Below are 14,260 nucleotides of genomic sequence, written 5' to 3'. Positions count from 1 at the left end.
GTGGAAGCCTATTTCCGTGGACTATTCTGACCCTTTTCCTAACCCAGCACTTATGTGCATGCTCTCAAGGAGGAATTCCTGCAGCGTGAGCTGTATCCATTCCATTCTGACCCTACTCCTCTTCCCATCCCAACGACCACTAGTGACTCTGCTTACAAAAATGCTCCATTTCTTTCTCAAAAATCAGGGTGTGGGGGAAGAATTGCACAATGGAGGCTTAGTAAAGGGCCTTACAGACAGTCAACACTCAGTAAATACAATTGATTGAGGCAGTTATGTGAGTAAATGTTATTTGCTTCAGCATTGAGGAGTGTCTCCCATGGGGGTTCCCTCTAAGGCTTTGGTTCTGCATTCAAAAGTCTATTTCCAACCGAAAAATAATTTTCAATAACATGAGGATATTGAATTTTAGATTTGCAACCTTTTCTGAGTAGATAAATGACATCTACCAGGCACTACCTGACTATATTACTCAGTTTCAATTATCAGGGCACTTTCAAGAAATACTAAAGGATTTGATTTTAAATTGCTGAATGGAGACAGGGAAGATCAATCAATCAATCAATCGTATTTATTGAACGCTTACTATGTGCAGAGCACTGTACTAAGCGCTTGGGAAGTACAAATTGGCAACATATAGAGACAGTCCCTACCCAACAGTGGGCTCACAGTCTAAAAGGGGGAGACAGAGAACAGAACCAAACATGCCAACAAAATAAAATAAGTAGGATAGAAATGTACAAGCAAAATAAATAAATAAATAAATAAATAAATAGAGTAATAAATAATGAAGATGATAAAACCATAACTTTAAAACTTTTTTTTTAATGGAGATGTCTGGAAAATTGCAACTGGAAGACCCTACTCTGCAAATGAAAGCAGTTGTAATCCATGCCTTTCGTGCCGTTCACTTAACTTTGGCGGATCACTACTGCCTTCTCCTTTCCCTTCAACAAACAGTGGCAGCGGGTAAAAAAAAAAAAAAAGGGCATTCTTCAACAGTGCAACCTCCCATCATCACATTTGGCCAAGGAATAATTTTTTCTATTCAGCATCTAATTGGAATTACGTCCACAGATAATAATAATAATGATAGCATTCATTAAGCGCTTGCTATGTGCAAAGCACTGTTCTAAGCACTGGAGTGGTTACAAGATGATCAGATTGTCTCATGTGGGGCTCACAGTCTTAATCCCCATTTGACAGGTGAGGTAACTGAGGCACAGAGAAGTTAAGTGACTTGCCCAAAGTCACACAGCTGATAATTGGCAGAGCCGGGACTTGAACCCACGATGTCTGACTCCAAAGCCCGTGCTCTTTCCATTGAGCCAAGCACAGATCTCATTAAATCAGACAAGGGAGAATTTCTGCCCCTGATGTTATGTTTGAAATTGGTTTCCCGGGAAGACATCCTTATGACCTGACATAAGCCAAACTGAATCACCCCCCCCCCCCTTTCTTTTCCAAAGTAATCTTTTCAGAGAAGGGATTGTTCATTCAAATGGTGGTTTGCTTGAATTCCTAGAAGTATGCCATTAGATTACAGAGCCTTTCTGAATTAAAATGAACATCGTACTCTCTAAACCTAGATTACTTGCGAATTTGAGAAAATCTCACATGATTTGGTGGTTGTCTTTATTCAAGAACTGGAATCAGAAGTTTAGGATTAAGTTAGTTGCTTAGTAAGTATCCTAAATGACCTTTGGAAGTTGGTTATTTGAGACTATTTTTTGTTTTGCACCTGAAGAAAAAAAAGGACAAAGCAGAGTGATTGTCCTCCCTTAATTTTCCTATTTTCGGTGTGATCTAAAAGAACAGAAAAATGACAGCTGCCTGTTTTTTGATAATTACTCACTTAAAAGCTAAAGAAACAAAATGAATGAACCACTCTAAACTGAGATCATGTGCTCTCAGTAGAGGTTTATCAGAAAGCCCAATGACAATTTCCTTCATGAGGGGGTTTTAGGATTCTGAGTCACTGAGTGACTGACTCTCCGACTTATTCCATTGCGCTTGAGACAGCAAACTGAAAACACCCCAAATATCACAGACAGATTGTTCTTGATCCCCTAGCAACCATTTTGTTTTCACTTTCCCCATTTTTTCTGGCTAGAAACTCTGGAAATGCCTTTAACTGTTTTATATTTACCTGTAACCAAGGCAATTTAGCTGATGCTAATTTTTATATAGACAGATGGTATTTTGGAAGTTTAAGAAAAATGGCTGCTCTTTGTGCATTCACCTGTGAGCTGATTTTTTTGTTGTTTTTCCAAATGTGAATAGATTATAATGACATTAGCAGAAGATTTGCTGTGTTCCGCTGCTCAGAACAGTCGTCTTTCAATACAGCGCACGCAGGCTGGATGGCTGTTGATAGCTGCTCTCATGACACTAGGTAAATGATGCCTGGGGTTTTCTGGGTGCAAAACGTCTTGGAAAAACGTTACGCGCACAAGAATTTCATGTCAAGCGCTTAGTACAGGGCTCTGCATGCAGTAAGCACTCAATAAATGCGATTGAATGAATGTCAAAATTTCATGACTGCCATACTGTGCCAGTGCTATGCCAGTAGCACCATAGATCAACAGATGATTGTCAGGGCAATTGCCGTTTAAGGCTCTGTGGTCTTCACTGGTCATAATAGCCAGCTCTTATCAGGATTGTCCACCGTGTGTAGACACTCTTCAGGTGAAACCTTCCTCTTTGCTGGCCTGGTCCCAGCAAGTATTGTCATACTTCGGGCTATTTCATCCACCCAGTGCAGTGAAGTGTGGGTCAGACTTTGTGTCGGTAGCTAGCAGATCGTTGGCTTAAGTTGTCCCCTAACACTGAATTGCCTTCCTAACTGTATCGAACTCCTGATGCCCTTCTGCCAGTAGATTTTCATGTTTCTGAAAGGAAAGAACTATGGTCAGGGTGCATACGAACTGCATGAAGGGAGGTTTCATTTATTCCAGTTAGTATGTATCAACTTTAAGGGAGGGGTTTTAGAATTATATCCATCTTGTGTAACAGCGCAAGTAATAATTCTGAAATATTACACGAACTGCATGAAGAGAGGTTTCATTTATTCCAGTTAGTATGTATCAACTTTAAGGGGGGGGTTTTAGAATTATATCCATCTTGTGTAACAGCACAAGTAATAATTCTGAAATATTATTAAATATTGAAATATTATTCAAGGCCCTGCTGAGAGCTCACCTCCTCCAGGAGTCCTTCCCAGACTGAGCCCCTTCCTTCCTCTCCCCCTCGCCCCCTCTCCATCCCCCCATCTTACCTCCTTCCCTTCCCCACAGCACCTGTATATATGTATATATGGTTGTACATATTTATTACCCTATTTATTTATTTATTTATTTATTTATTTTACTTGTACATTTCTATCCTATTTATTTTATTTTGTTGGTATGTTTGGTTCTGTTCTCTGTCTCCCCCTTTTAGACTGTGAGCCCACTGTTGGGTAGGGACTGTCTCTATGTGTTGCCAATTTGTACTTCCCAAGCGCTTAGTACAGTGCTCTGCACGTAGTAAGCGCTCAATAAATACGATTGATTGATTGATTACACGAACTGCATGAAGAGAGGTTTCATTTATTCCAGTTAGTATGTATCAACTTTAAGGGAGGGGTTTTAGAATTGTATCCATTTTGTGTAACAGCGCAAGTAATAATTCTGAAATATTACAGGTCCTGCGGTTGTCAGTCATCATCTTCCCCGAGTATTGTTGTTATGGAAGTGTATCTTCCCACTATCTCCTAAGGATCTGGAAACGGAAAAGAATAGAGGAGATTCATTTACGTGGCAGGTGACATTGGAAGGACGTGCAGGTGCACTGTGTGGTATGTAGACTTCAGTCATCCTCTCACTGTCCTTATTTGCATCTCAGAAAGGTAAAGAAAATGCTGGCCTGCTGGTCTGATACCAGATGTAACTAATTTCGTAGAATGATTTTACCAGATTTTGTGACTCCAGTGAAGCGTTGGACCGGAATGTGAAAAAATGCAGTTTTAAATGAACATTTTTAATCACACAGGCTTTGAAGAGGGTATTTGGGCAATCAGGACCCAGAGTCCAGCCCACCAAGGCAAGTGGGGTAGGGAAGAGGGGACAGAGAGAAAGGGCAGTAAGTACCTGGAGGAAGGGGAAACCAAAAAGGTCCAGTGGAGTGACCAAACTCAAACTCACAGATGCACACTCACCGAGGGTAGCTAAGGTTTTCTTAGTGATTGGTGCAAAGGCAGGTTCCAGGTATCTGGCAGGGCTGCTTGGAGTGAGCTATCTGAAAGGAGGCCACCGCAATTGACAGATCCAGGTTAGGGAGGCAGCTCACCATGCAGAGTTGTTCTTTCTGCCCAAGGAGTGGCTACTATCATTCCCAGGTTTATGCATATGTAGGTGTATGGTTGGCTTTCCTCTGAAAAATTACAGGACTCTTCAATGCCAATTGAGTTAAAAGGGAACTTTACTGGTCACTGTGATCCCGAGCATTGACAGAACACATTTGCCGTCTTTTAGAAAGTTTTGATTTAGCGTAGACAATGTGAGCTGCTACTTTTAGCATGTCAAGTGAATCAGTTCACTTGCTGCACTAGTTCCCTAAAACAAAAGTCTTTGGGGAGGCGTAGAAACATATCTAGCCATAATGCTTTTCCTTTTAAAAAAACTGCCTTTATATCTGAGGCTATTTTAGCAAACTCATAGTCTCTTTGATCCCTTTTTTAAAATTCTGCTTGGCCAGTCTACAAGAGAATAACCACCTTGTGTTCAAGATGGAATCTGAATCTGTAAATACATGGTAGAGAGGACATGGTTGGTAATTTGAAATTCCAGTTTAGCCACCTCTGATGGGTAGGGCCAGGAAACATAAACCAACAGCATCCTTCAGTTTCTTTATTTATGTTACCTTGGTAAGTGCAGGTAAGGGAGCAACAGTTTTCATCCACCCATCAGAAAGTGGGATGATCAATGTGAGAAGCAGCATGGCTTAGTGAGTAGAGCATGGGCACAGAAGTCAGAAGGTCATGGGTTCTAATCCAGGCTCTGCCACTTGTCTGCTTTGTGACCCTGGACAAGGCACTCAACTTCTCTGTGCCTCAGTTGCCTTATCTATAAAATGAGGATTGAGACTGTAAGCCCCCTGTGGGACAGGGACTGTGTCCAACGCAGATTGCTTGTTTCCACTCCAGCGCTTGTTGCAATGCCTGGCACATAGTAAGTGCTTAACAAATATGGCAATTATCATTATTGTTGAAGAGAATAAAATCATTGCTAAGGGGGATAGAAATTATTTTGAGAGAGCATGAGACATAGAGGTCTCTATCTGGCCAGGGTTCTTTTTAAGTAGCAGAAATGTAAACCCAAGTTCGGAATCTGCAAGAGCTTTTCTTTAGCTAAAAATCATAGGTCAGTTCTATAAAACTGATACTTAAAGCACCTTACTTTTTGTTCTGGGTTCAAATGCCAAGCCAAAATTAAGTAAAGTCATCCCAGTTGATTAAACAATACTAAGTTGTAATGTATTCTTTTCCAGCTATCAAAAGCTTTATTTTTCACTGTGGAGATCTTCTTACAGATGAAGTCATTCAGAGACTCCTTCCTCCTCTACCATGTGCTGTTGATTTGCTAACTCGGTAAGCTCCGCAGCTGCTGTGGATTGTGTAAAATGTTCCCAGTGGTACTTAGCTGCCCTCTAAGAATGTTATTAACCTTTCAAGGGCAGTGATGAATCCAACTGTTTTCTGCTTGGAGAGTTTTTTCTGTTTTTGTGGAGGAGGCAGCTATGTGGCTTGGGTCTGATTTTAATGTACTGCCCAGATAGAGTAAAAAATTAATGGTTAAGTGACTATTTAAATGTTAAAATATATGTAAATGTACCTTATGTGGTGATATTGAACTGAGAAATGAAGTATGAAGCTACTCTACATATAAATCAATACTTCTGCTTTAAGGCCTAGTGGTATGTTTTGCGTAGTTGTTCTTTTTTTTGCTACTTAGATATTATTCAGAGATGATGAGAAAAATTGGAGTGACAGTTATAAACAGTTTAAACATCTTTAGCACCTTCCTTGGGAAATATTTATTGCTTCCCTCCAGATATCTGTGGTAGAAACGTTGCTCTTGAATATATTTGGAATACCAAGTTAAACTACTGTGCTGTATGTGTTTCTGAGGGGTAGTGAATAGAAATCGTTAACACTGTAGAAAGCTAATTCAGGTTTTCAGATATCCATTCAAGAGCTGAGTAGTATTAGATAAGTTGCATCCTCTGCACTTGAATTTTTCTTTTTATTTAAGGCTTTCGTCAATTCAGAAAACATATGGGAGCCCTTTGAAAACTCCATCAGTAGTTTATAGACAGAGGCTCTATGAACTATTGGCTTTACTACCTCCTGAGACCTATGAAGGTATGTATGGTGGTGATATTATGGTTATCAATATTCTGTGGAAGGTATATAGTACTTTCAGGCACTCAAGGTGCCTTATAAAAATCCTGGTTTGTGCACATCAGTCATCAGAACACCTCTTTAAGATGCTTAATCGGTGATATTGTTTGAGCCTTCTAGACTGTAAACCCGGTGTGGGCATAGAATATCTCTTTATTGCTGAACTATACTTTCCAAGTGCTTAGTAGAGTGCTCTGCATGCAGTAAGCGCTCAATAAATGCAATTGAATAAATGAGTGAGTGCTTACTGTGTGCAGAGCACTGTACTAAGCACTTGGGAGAGTATAATACAACAGTTGATAGACTCGATCCCTGCCCGCAACGAGCTTTCACTACAGAGACTTAAAATGCATTTGTCAAAAATGAACAGTAACTCTCCCAACCCTTTTGATCCTCCTTCCCGGGGGGCGGAGAGGGAAGAGCACTAATAACCTGAGTTTCAGCCAATTCTCAAAGTGGAGTGAAGCACAGGAATCTATTCTGACTGTACCAGTGCTGCCTGTTGTCAGGGGCGAATTTATTTCAAACTTAAGATTGCATCACAGACTTCCTCTGGATCCGTCCTTGTAAAGCTCGAGAGACTCAGCCACTGACTGTTCTTGGCTAGTTCCCCATCCAAGGTCATCCAGTAGTAGAGATCTCTGACCTCTTTTTGTCATCACTGACCAAGCGTTTCTTCCAGTTGCTGGACTCTGAACATCGTTCTCTCTCTCCCCCCGCCACCATTCTTCCTTCCCTCTTCCCATCCCCACAAAGCCAACTCTGCTATAGGGAATGCCTTCTCTGAACAACCCCAATGGAGGTCATACTGGCTTCTGAGTGGGGGACAGGAGCTATATCCCCATTTCTTCCTACTCCAAGAAGTTAGATTATCCTGGAGCCCATCTTGGACCTCAGCTGAATTTCCTCAGAGCAAAATGATGAAGGGATGGAAATTCGGCTCTCCATCCCAGGGATGATCTGGGCCACCATTGTGACCCTGAGCAGTGTTTCCAGAGTGAACAGACACGTGGTCTATTCCATTTTCCTTCATCAGCCATTATTATTTGGCTGCATCCTCTAGAAGAGAGGCCTGTTTTGGAAATGCCATTTAGCAGCATCTGTTTAAGTAACTTTGGTCCTTCCCACCTTCTTAAAACCAGCTGGAATCTCCCAGGTGACCTGGCATGTCCTGTAATCAGCAGTAGCCTAAGAACTCTAAAAGGGTATCAACTCGACAGATGATCACGCCCAGTCCTCTTCCGTCTCTTGAAGATGGTGCCATCTTTTTTTCTCTTCGACAGAGCTGTAGCTTTGTTGGGGAAATTGATAGGAAGGGGGCTAGACCCTCTAAAAACATGGGAGGGGCAGAGCTTGATCTCATTCTGGTCAGACTGTCTACTAACCTGGGAGGCAGATGCTAAATCTTTATAAGGATGAGTCCAGGAGTCATTACCCAAGTGAGCATTTGGTTGTGTTACTTGGGTGATGGTCAGTAACCCGTGATTTTATCCTTTTGTCCAATATCAATACAAAATTATCATTTTTAAAAATGGATTATAAGCAGCAGTAATTTTTGGGAGCCATTTACAATACCTTACATATTAGTAGAATTAATGGAATTAATATGGTATTTGTATATTATACCATTTGATTCATAATAATAATAATTGTATTTGTTAAGCACTTACTAGCTGCCAGGCACTGTACATATTAGTAGAATGAATGGAATTATTAATATGGTATTTGTATATTATACCATTTGATTCTTAATAATAGTAATAATAATTGTATCTGTTAAGTACTTACTAGCTGCCAGGCATTGCACATTAAGTGCTGGGGAGGATACAAACAAATAGGGTTGGACACAGTCCCTGTCTCACATCACGCTCCCAGTCTTAATTCCCATTTTACAGATGAGGTAATGGGGGCACAGAGAAGTTAAGTGACTTTCCCAAGGTCACACAGCAGACAATTAGTGGGCCTCGTTATTACAACTCGGGTCCTCTGACTCCCAACCCCCACTCTTTCCACTAGGCCATGCTGCTTCTGGGCAATTTTAATTTAATTATAAACCATTCTTAGTTTCTATCTGCCAATATCTCTTTAAGTGTAATTTAATCTAGCCTGTCTAGCCTGCTCTTTTATAATTGATTGAGTATTCTTGGAAAAACGGAGTATTTAACATTATTTTTTATACAAATGGGTAATGTAAGCTACATTTTAAAAAAAATGTATCTTTTTTGGCTAATTTTACTATCTTAATACCTTTTTTCTTCAACTGTGAATGCAGTTGTGCTTAGGAGATTCATCTTCCTTCTAGCTGAAGTAGAAAATAATTAAATACCTGTTTATAAATAGATGTCCTAGATTGGTTGCTTCGAAGGGAAGTCATTACGCTTAATGAGAGCCATGGCTTAAAATGAAGTTATATACAAGAGCATGTATGTCAGACTTTTCCTACAATGATCGTGATTATAACCTTGTGGGAAATTCCTCCCTTACTGATTAATATGTTATTGCTATTGCTTGGTTTGTAAATTTTTGATGCAGATTTAAGGTCGTCCATTCTCATTGTCGTATAATAATGGAAGGAGCCTCAAGAATAGCAAAGTAAGCTATTTGTTTTGCACAAAGTCTGCATTAATGAATGGGAATATTATTGAGCTCAATTTCCCCATGTTTTAAAGAGCCGTTAATTCAATTTAGTGAAGTTCAGTGATCAAAAAGTATAGTAGTACATCTAAGCCACCAATTTATTCTAGCTTATATTTGTCCTATACCTTTATTCAAAATAAAGGAGAATCAATCTCACTCAATAACAATAAAACTATATTAACCACCATAAAACATCCCTCACCTCCCCACTTAGCTATGCTGGCGGTGAAATCGGTCAAAATAGCGGAGGTATTTGAGTGCTTACTGTGTGCAGAGCACTGTACTAAATGCTTGGGAGAGAACAACACAACAGAATTAGTAAACAAGTTCCCTGTCCACAAGGAGCCATACACAACGTTTGGATTGAGCCCAGGCCCAGGAATAAACAATGAAGCAGAAAGTGTATAAATGGGTGATTGTGTTTACTAACAAAGAGGAGAAAGGTATTTTAAATTGCCTTTTTTACCCCCCAAACCATAACAAGTAAACCATATAATAGAATTGTGGCCATTTGTACTTTCAGTACAGATAGGTATAATGGTGAAGTGCTTTACCATAATTTTTGTAATTGTTCGCGAGCTCATTAGGTGCTCCATTAGTATTACTGCCTTCTCTTTGTAAATGAGGGGTCTGTTAAACTGCCATGGCTTCAGTCACTTGCCACAACTAATTAGATCTCTGTAGGTCTTTCTTCATATTTAAGGCCCAGATCTTGAAAAATCAAAGTGGTGGAGTGGAATGCCCCCTGAATCTTAAGGCTAAGTAGTAACTTAACGTGAGAGGCAGAGAGCTGTTGAGACGTGAAACAAAAACTAAAAGAATTTTTTAAAAACCACAGTATCTAACAAAATGGGCATTGGTTTGATGAGCTAAGCCAGTGTTTGTGGAGCCTTCTCTTAAATGATACCTGAGCAATACAGTTCATTAAATACTTTGTCACCAATATTCTAATTTTATAAATCTTTCCTTGGCTAAAATTTTGTGAAACTAATTAGCAAAACATATTGATGCAAATTATTTCACAGTGTAATTTATGTTTGAGCCCTTTTTAATCCAGGTTTTTTTTGTGTGGTTTAAATGAATGAAGTCACTTAAGAGGTTGTGATGTAGGGTTTTTTTGGTTTTTTGTTTGTGTTTTACTCAACGAATCCAGATGGGTCTGGCAAAGGAGATTCTGGAAACACTATACCTTTTAAGGGCATTTCTTCTGTATCAGGCAGAAATGAAACCTCATGGTGATGTCATTATTACTACCATTTCAGATGGCGTAAAATGTGCCAACTCCATATTTTTGGTGATGCATTTAGAGGAAATACTTTTTTCCTGAGAGTAAGAAAGCCACTGAAACATCCCAAAAGGTTGAGTTTGTTAGTATTAAAGGTCATTTAACTCTGCCAAACATAGTAATGCTGTCTTGCTTTCTGCCAGATGCTTGCAAATTCAAGGAGCATAAGATTGCTTAATAGTCCATGCTGATGACTATTCAGATGCCTATTGCTGTAAGGTACACATCTGGTGACTTTACGGACCCTTTTCTAATTAATTTATCTAAAATCACAGTCAAACCACCAGATATAACAGTTCCTATTGAATAAATGACTTGATTTTATCCTGAGAAGCCAGTCTTCATAAAATGTGTTTCACACACCTCTCCCTCTCTTAGGCTCTGCCCATATTTGGCAATATTAAAATACAGTGGCTGCTGTTTGAGAAGCATAAAGCCGTATTAACTACAGTTAAATTCAGAAAATTCTGCAGAAAATAATGAAACAAGAAGTTTTTTGATTTGTGGGGAGTTAAAAAATAACTTGGAGTTTTCTATTTTGAAAAATGTGTGTTCTTTTAACTTTCTGCCAACGTGGCTGGTAGACTGAGCATCAGGGTAGTAAAACAGTTCTAACCAAATGATTCGTTTTGGAAACAAGCTCTCACCAAATAATTTTGCAGGTTATTTGGGTAGAACTGGACCAATTTTTTATTTTTTCATTCTTTTTACCTTATTTAAATCTATTGCCAGGTACATAGTGATACTACCATTCTACTGTAAGCACCCTCGGGGCAGGAGTAATATCTTCTGTCGTGCTTTAGAGGGGGAGGCAGACATAAATACAAATAAGTAGTTTATAATATATAAAGATAGGTACATAAGTTCTTGGGGATTCGTTCATTCAGTCATATTTATTGAGCACTTATTATGTGCAGAGCACTGTACTAAGCGCTTAGGAAGTACAAGTTGGCAATATATAGAGATGGCCCCTACCCAACAGCGGGCTCACAGTCGAGGGTGGAGCTGGAGAAAAGTTGGCTTAATTGAGGAAGCCCTCTTGGAGGAGATGTGACCTTAATGATGAGGAGAGTAATCACCATGTTTCATATATGTTTCCTTGGCATGATACATGTCTGTGTTTTCCCTCTTCAGAGAGTGTGTATGTGTGTGTGTCCGTCCCCATCCACGTCCACCTCCTTAGTTGTGTGGCAATCTTAGTTTCTTACCCTTTCCTCTGACGACCCATTTTCCTTCCCTTTTACCACATACGATTGAATAAATGAATGAGTATGGCACTGCTCTCTGGACACCCTCCAGTCTCTTAACTGGGTTTTATTCTGTAGGAACCCAGCTGTGTCTTAACTATGCCTCTCATTTTACCCCTCCTCCCTGGAGGGGTCCCACCCCAAGTCCGCCCCCACACTCAAAACGAAAAATTAGCCCTCTGGAAAATGGGATTAGACCTTGGAACAGATTATCAAAGGAAGTTGTGGAAATATCCTCAGTGGAGATCATTGTAAAGGAAAAAAAAAGGTAAATAATCGTCTCACGTGGATGATTTTGGCATTTTCCTACTGGGCGTCTGTGGCCTGAATCAAATAGCCCTGCAATTTTCTTCCTTTGCAGTGATTTTTCCAACTTTCAGTTGTTTTTGACTCTTTAACTCATTCCTTATGGCAGGAAGTATCTGTGCTGTTCTCAAAGAGCTGGTTGCTGACTTAACTGCCCCAGACACCCAAATGGTGGCATCCACATTCTTGCTTCCACCCCTCTGTCACCAGGATGATCTCTTGATACTGAGCCCTTTGCTGCAAGATACTGACCACAGATTTATCGAAGAACAGGTAATAGTTGTTCCCTAATCTCTGGAGAATATTTTGAATAGCTTCAGTTGATCAAATTTGTTTTGAAACTGTGATGACTAAGTCTTATATGGATGCTCTTCCTCCTTTTCTTCTTGCTGTTTTTTCCTCCCCAGCTCCTGTTAGGAAATGGCATAGCTGGTGGAAGCCTTGAATATGATCCCTATTCGATTTTTGAAAAAGATATAGAAGGGGACTCAGTGCCGAAGCCCCTGCCACCAGTGATTTCGGTCATCAGCTCTGCAGCCAAACTGTTTGGGGTTGTTTGTTCCCATGTGGCAGATGCTCAAAGGTAAATATCTTCAGTCACTGATCTAAGGGTGGTTTTGTCGCCAAAATGTGCTACGCATCTGGTCGAAAGGCTTGAGAGCAATCAGGTGGAGGAAGAACCCACTGTAACCATAAAATCTCAGTGGATTTTATAGGAAGTCTTGACCCCTTCCACACAAAGATCAGAGCTACTTGGACCATTCCACACCCACCCCGCTAATACCGGCCAAATTGTCCTGGTTCCACACTACCCTAGGTGCCATCCTAAAAGGAGCCCTCCAATTTCTGGCCTAGTTCTTTCATAGTAAATGACTCCATTGGCTTCAGTTTCAGATAATTGAAGAGAGTTGACCATGTGCATAAAGTTACATTCACTTAGCCTAGAGTCTTAAATTGGGCTGAATGGAATTCAGATGCAGGAGTTTTTTTTCCCAAGCTCTACTACATTTTAAGCCCATGGAAGAGGCCTAAGAAATGCATTGTGCTCTTCTGGCCTTGAAAGAACAGGAACTGGTGACTTCATCTTTTCATCAGATCATTTAAGTCTTGACATGAACCATGGACCTAGATAATTTAATTTCCCTCTAATGAGTAGGGAAGGAGATCCTGCTTCAACCCACATTCTAAGCCTGGTTTCAGTGGATGGGTTTTCATGGCTGTTTTCTTTCAGGCGCACTACAGTGCAGCTGTGGCTTTTATTTACCCACGAGGGTTAAAATAGTGTACGTTGTGTATGGTAATGCTAATTGATTGTGATGGGAGAGAAAACCTTATGAGAATCTGAGAGGAAGATGATAAAAAGCAGTCGGCTACCTTGGATATTTAGATAGAGTTAGTTAGATAGACAGACAGATAAGTCAGATTAAAAATAGTTGGCAGTAGTAGTTGGGAAGTGGTCTGAACAAGTCTCCAGATGGAGAAACTGGGTCATATGTGGTATCTGAAGTCTCCAGTGGATGTCATTAATGGGCTGGAGGAAGCAGATGGCAAAGATATCCCTCTGAGCCCTGAATTTAAAATAAATTCAAGCGCTCGGTTTTGTGCACGTATATGATTTTTTTCATTTCCCAATTGCTAAAGCTTAGCATATGTTCTGTTTTGGCCCAGACCAAATAGAAATAAGAAACGGTTACATTTACAGCAGGTTTGGTCCTAGATGGTCAGAGTATTTGGTTCAAAACACATGATATTTTTTAATGAGCAAGCCTGGAACAAAGAAAAGTTCGGCCAAATCAACTAGCACAGTGTTCTTAAGCGTCGCTTGATCCAACAATATTTATTGTGTGGGTAGTGCAAAGAGAGACTAAAATTTCCAGTTGGATTACTGAATCCATCCTGTCATCAAATAACAAAAATTTAGCCGTATAGGTGACACAGTCTACTTTGTGTCTGTTTCGTGTAAAAGGAGTGTAAAACTCATTCCCAAAATAAGGTCTTAGTTTGGCATTTCTTCCAAAATTCGTAATTCCATCTGCTTGGAGTTATAGCAGAAGGCTTTTCCCATATGCAAGTATCTCAGTGTTCTTCTTGGGAATGCTATTCCCATTTGCCAGACTCTTTTAGACCTCTAAGTCTGGCAGTGCTGGATTTGAACTAAGATTCCCTTTGTCCAGCCCCATGAACAATAGTCACGTACTCTTTCTCTATAAGGAATCGGGAGAAGTGGGAAAGTGTATAAAAAAAAAAAAAGAATTTGCAGTAATGAAGTTGGTTGCGGATGAGAGCAAACTAAACTTTTGGGGTGAGGGAATGGGGGTAAAATGAGACATCTTCTATAGTTTA

At 40.0% G+C, this 14,260-nt stretch overlaps 1 protein-coding gene across 4 annotated transcripts in view; it reads left to right on the top strand.

Annotated features, from left to right (window-relative positions):
* HEATR5A (HEAT repeat containing 5A) overlaps positions 1 to 14,260 on the top strand; it is a 75,950-nt gene that overhangs the window by 19,502 nt on the left and 42,188 nt on the right. For all 4 annotated transcript variants that reach the window (XM_038756680.1, XM_038756678.1, XM_038756677.1 and 1 more), the window contains 6 exons: positions 2,284 to 2,395; positions 3,686 to 3,838; positions 5,530 to 5,629; positions 6,294 to 6,403; positions 12,027 to 12,190; positions 12,325 to 12,500. In XM_038756680.1, coding sequence (XP_038612608.1) covers positions 2,284 to 2,395; positions 3,686 to 3,838; positions 5,530 to 5,629; positions 6,294 to 6,403; positions 12,027 to 12,190; positions 12,325 to 12,500 — 815 coding nt within the window. The remainder of the gene's footprint in view (positions 1 to 2,283; positions 2,396 to 3,685; positions 3,839 to 5,529; positions 5,630 to 6,293; positions 6,404 to 12,026; positions 12,191 to 12,324; positions 12,501 to 14,260) is intronic.

Source organism: Tachyglossus aculeatus, chromosome 14, assembly GCF_015852505.1.
Source record: "Tachyglossus aculeatus isolate mTacAcu1 chromosome 14, mTacAcu1.pri, whole genome shotgun sequence".
NCBI classification, from domain to species: Eukaryota; Metazoa; Chordata; class Mammalia; order Monotremata; family Tachyglossidae; genus Tachyglossus; species Tachyglossus aculeatus.
This window is presented reverse-complemented; position numbering and strand designations above follow the sequence as displayed.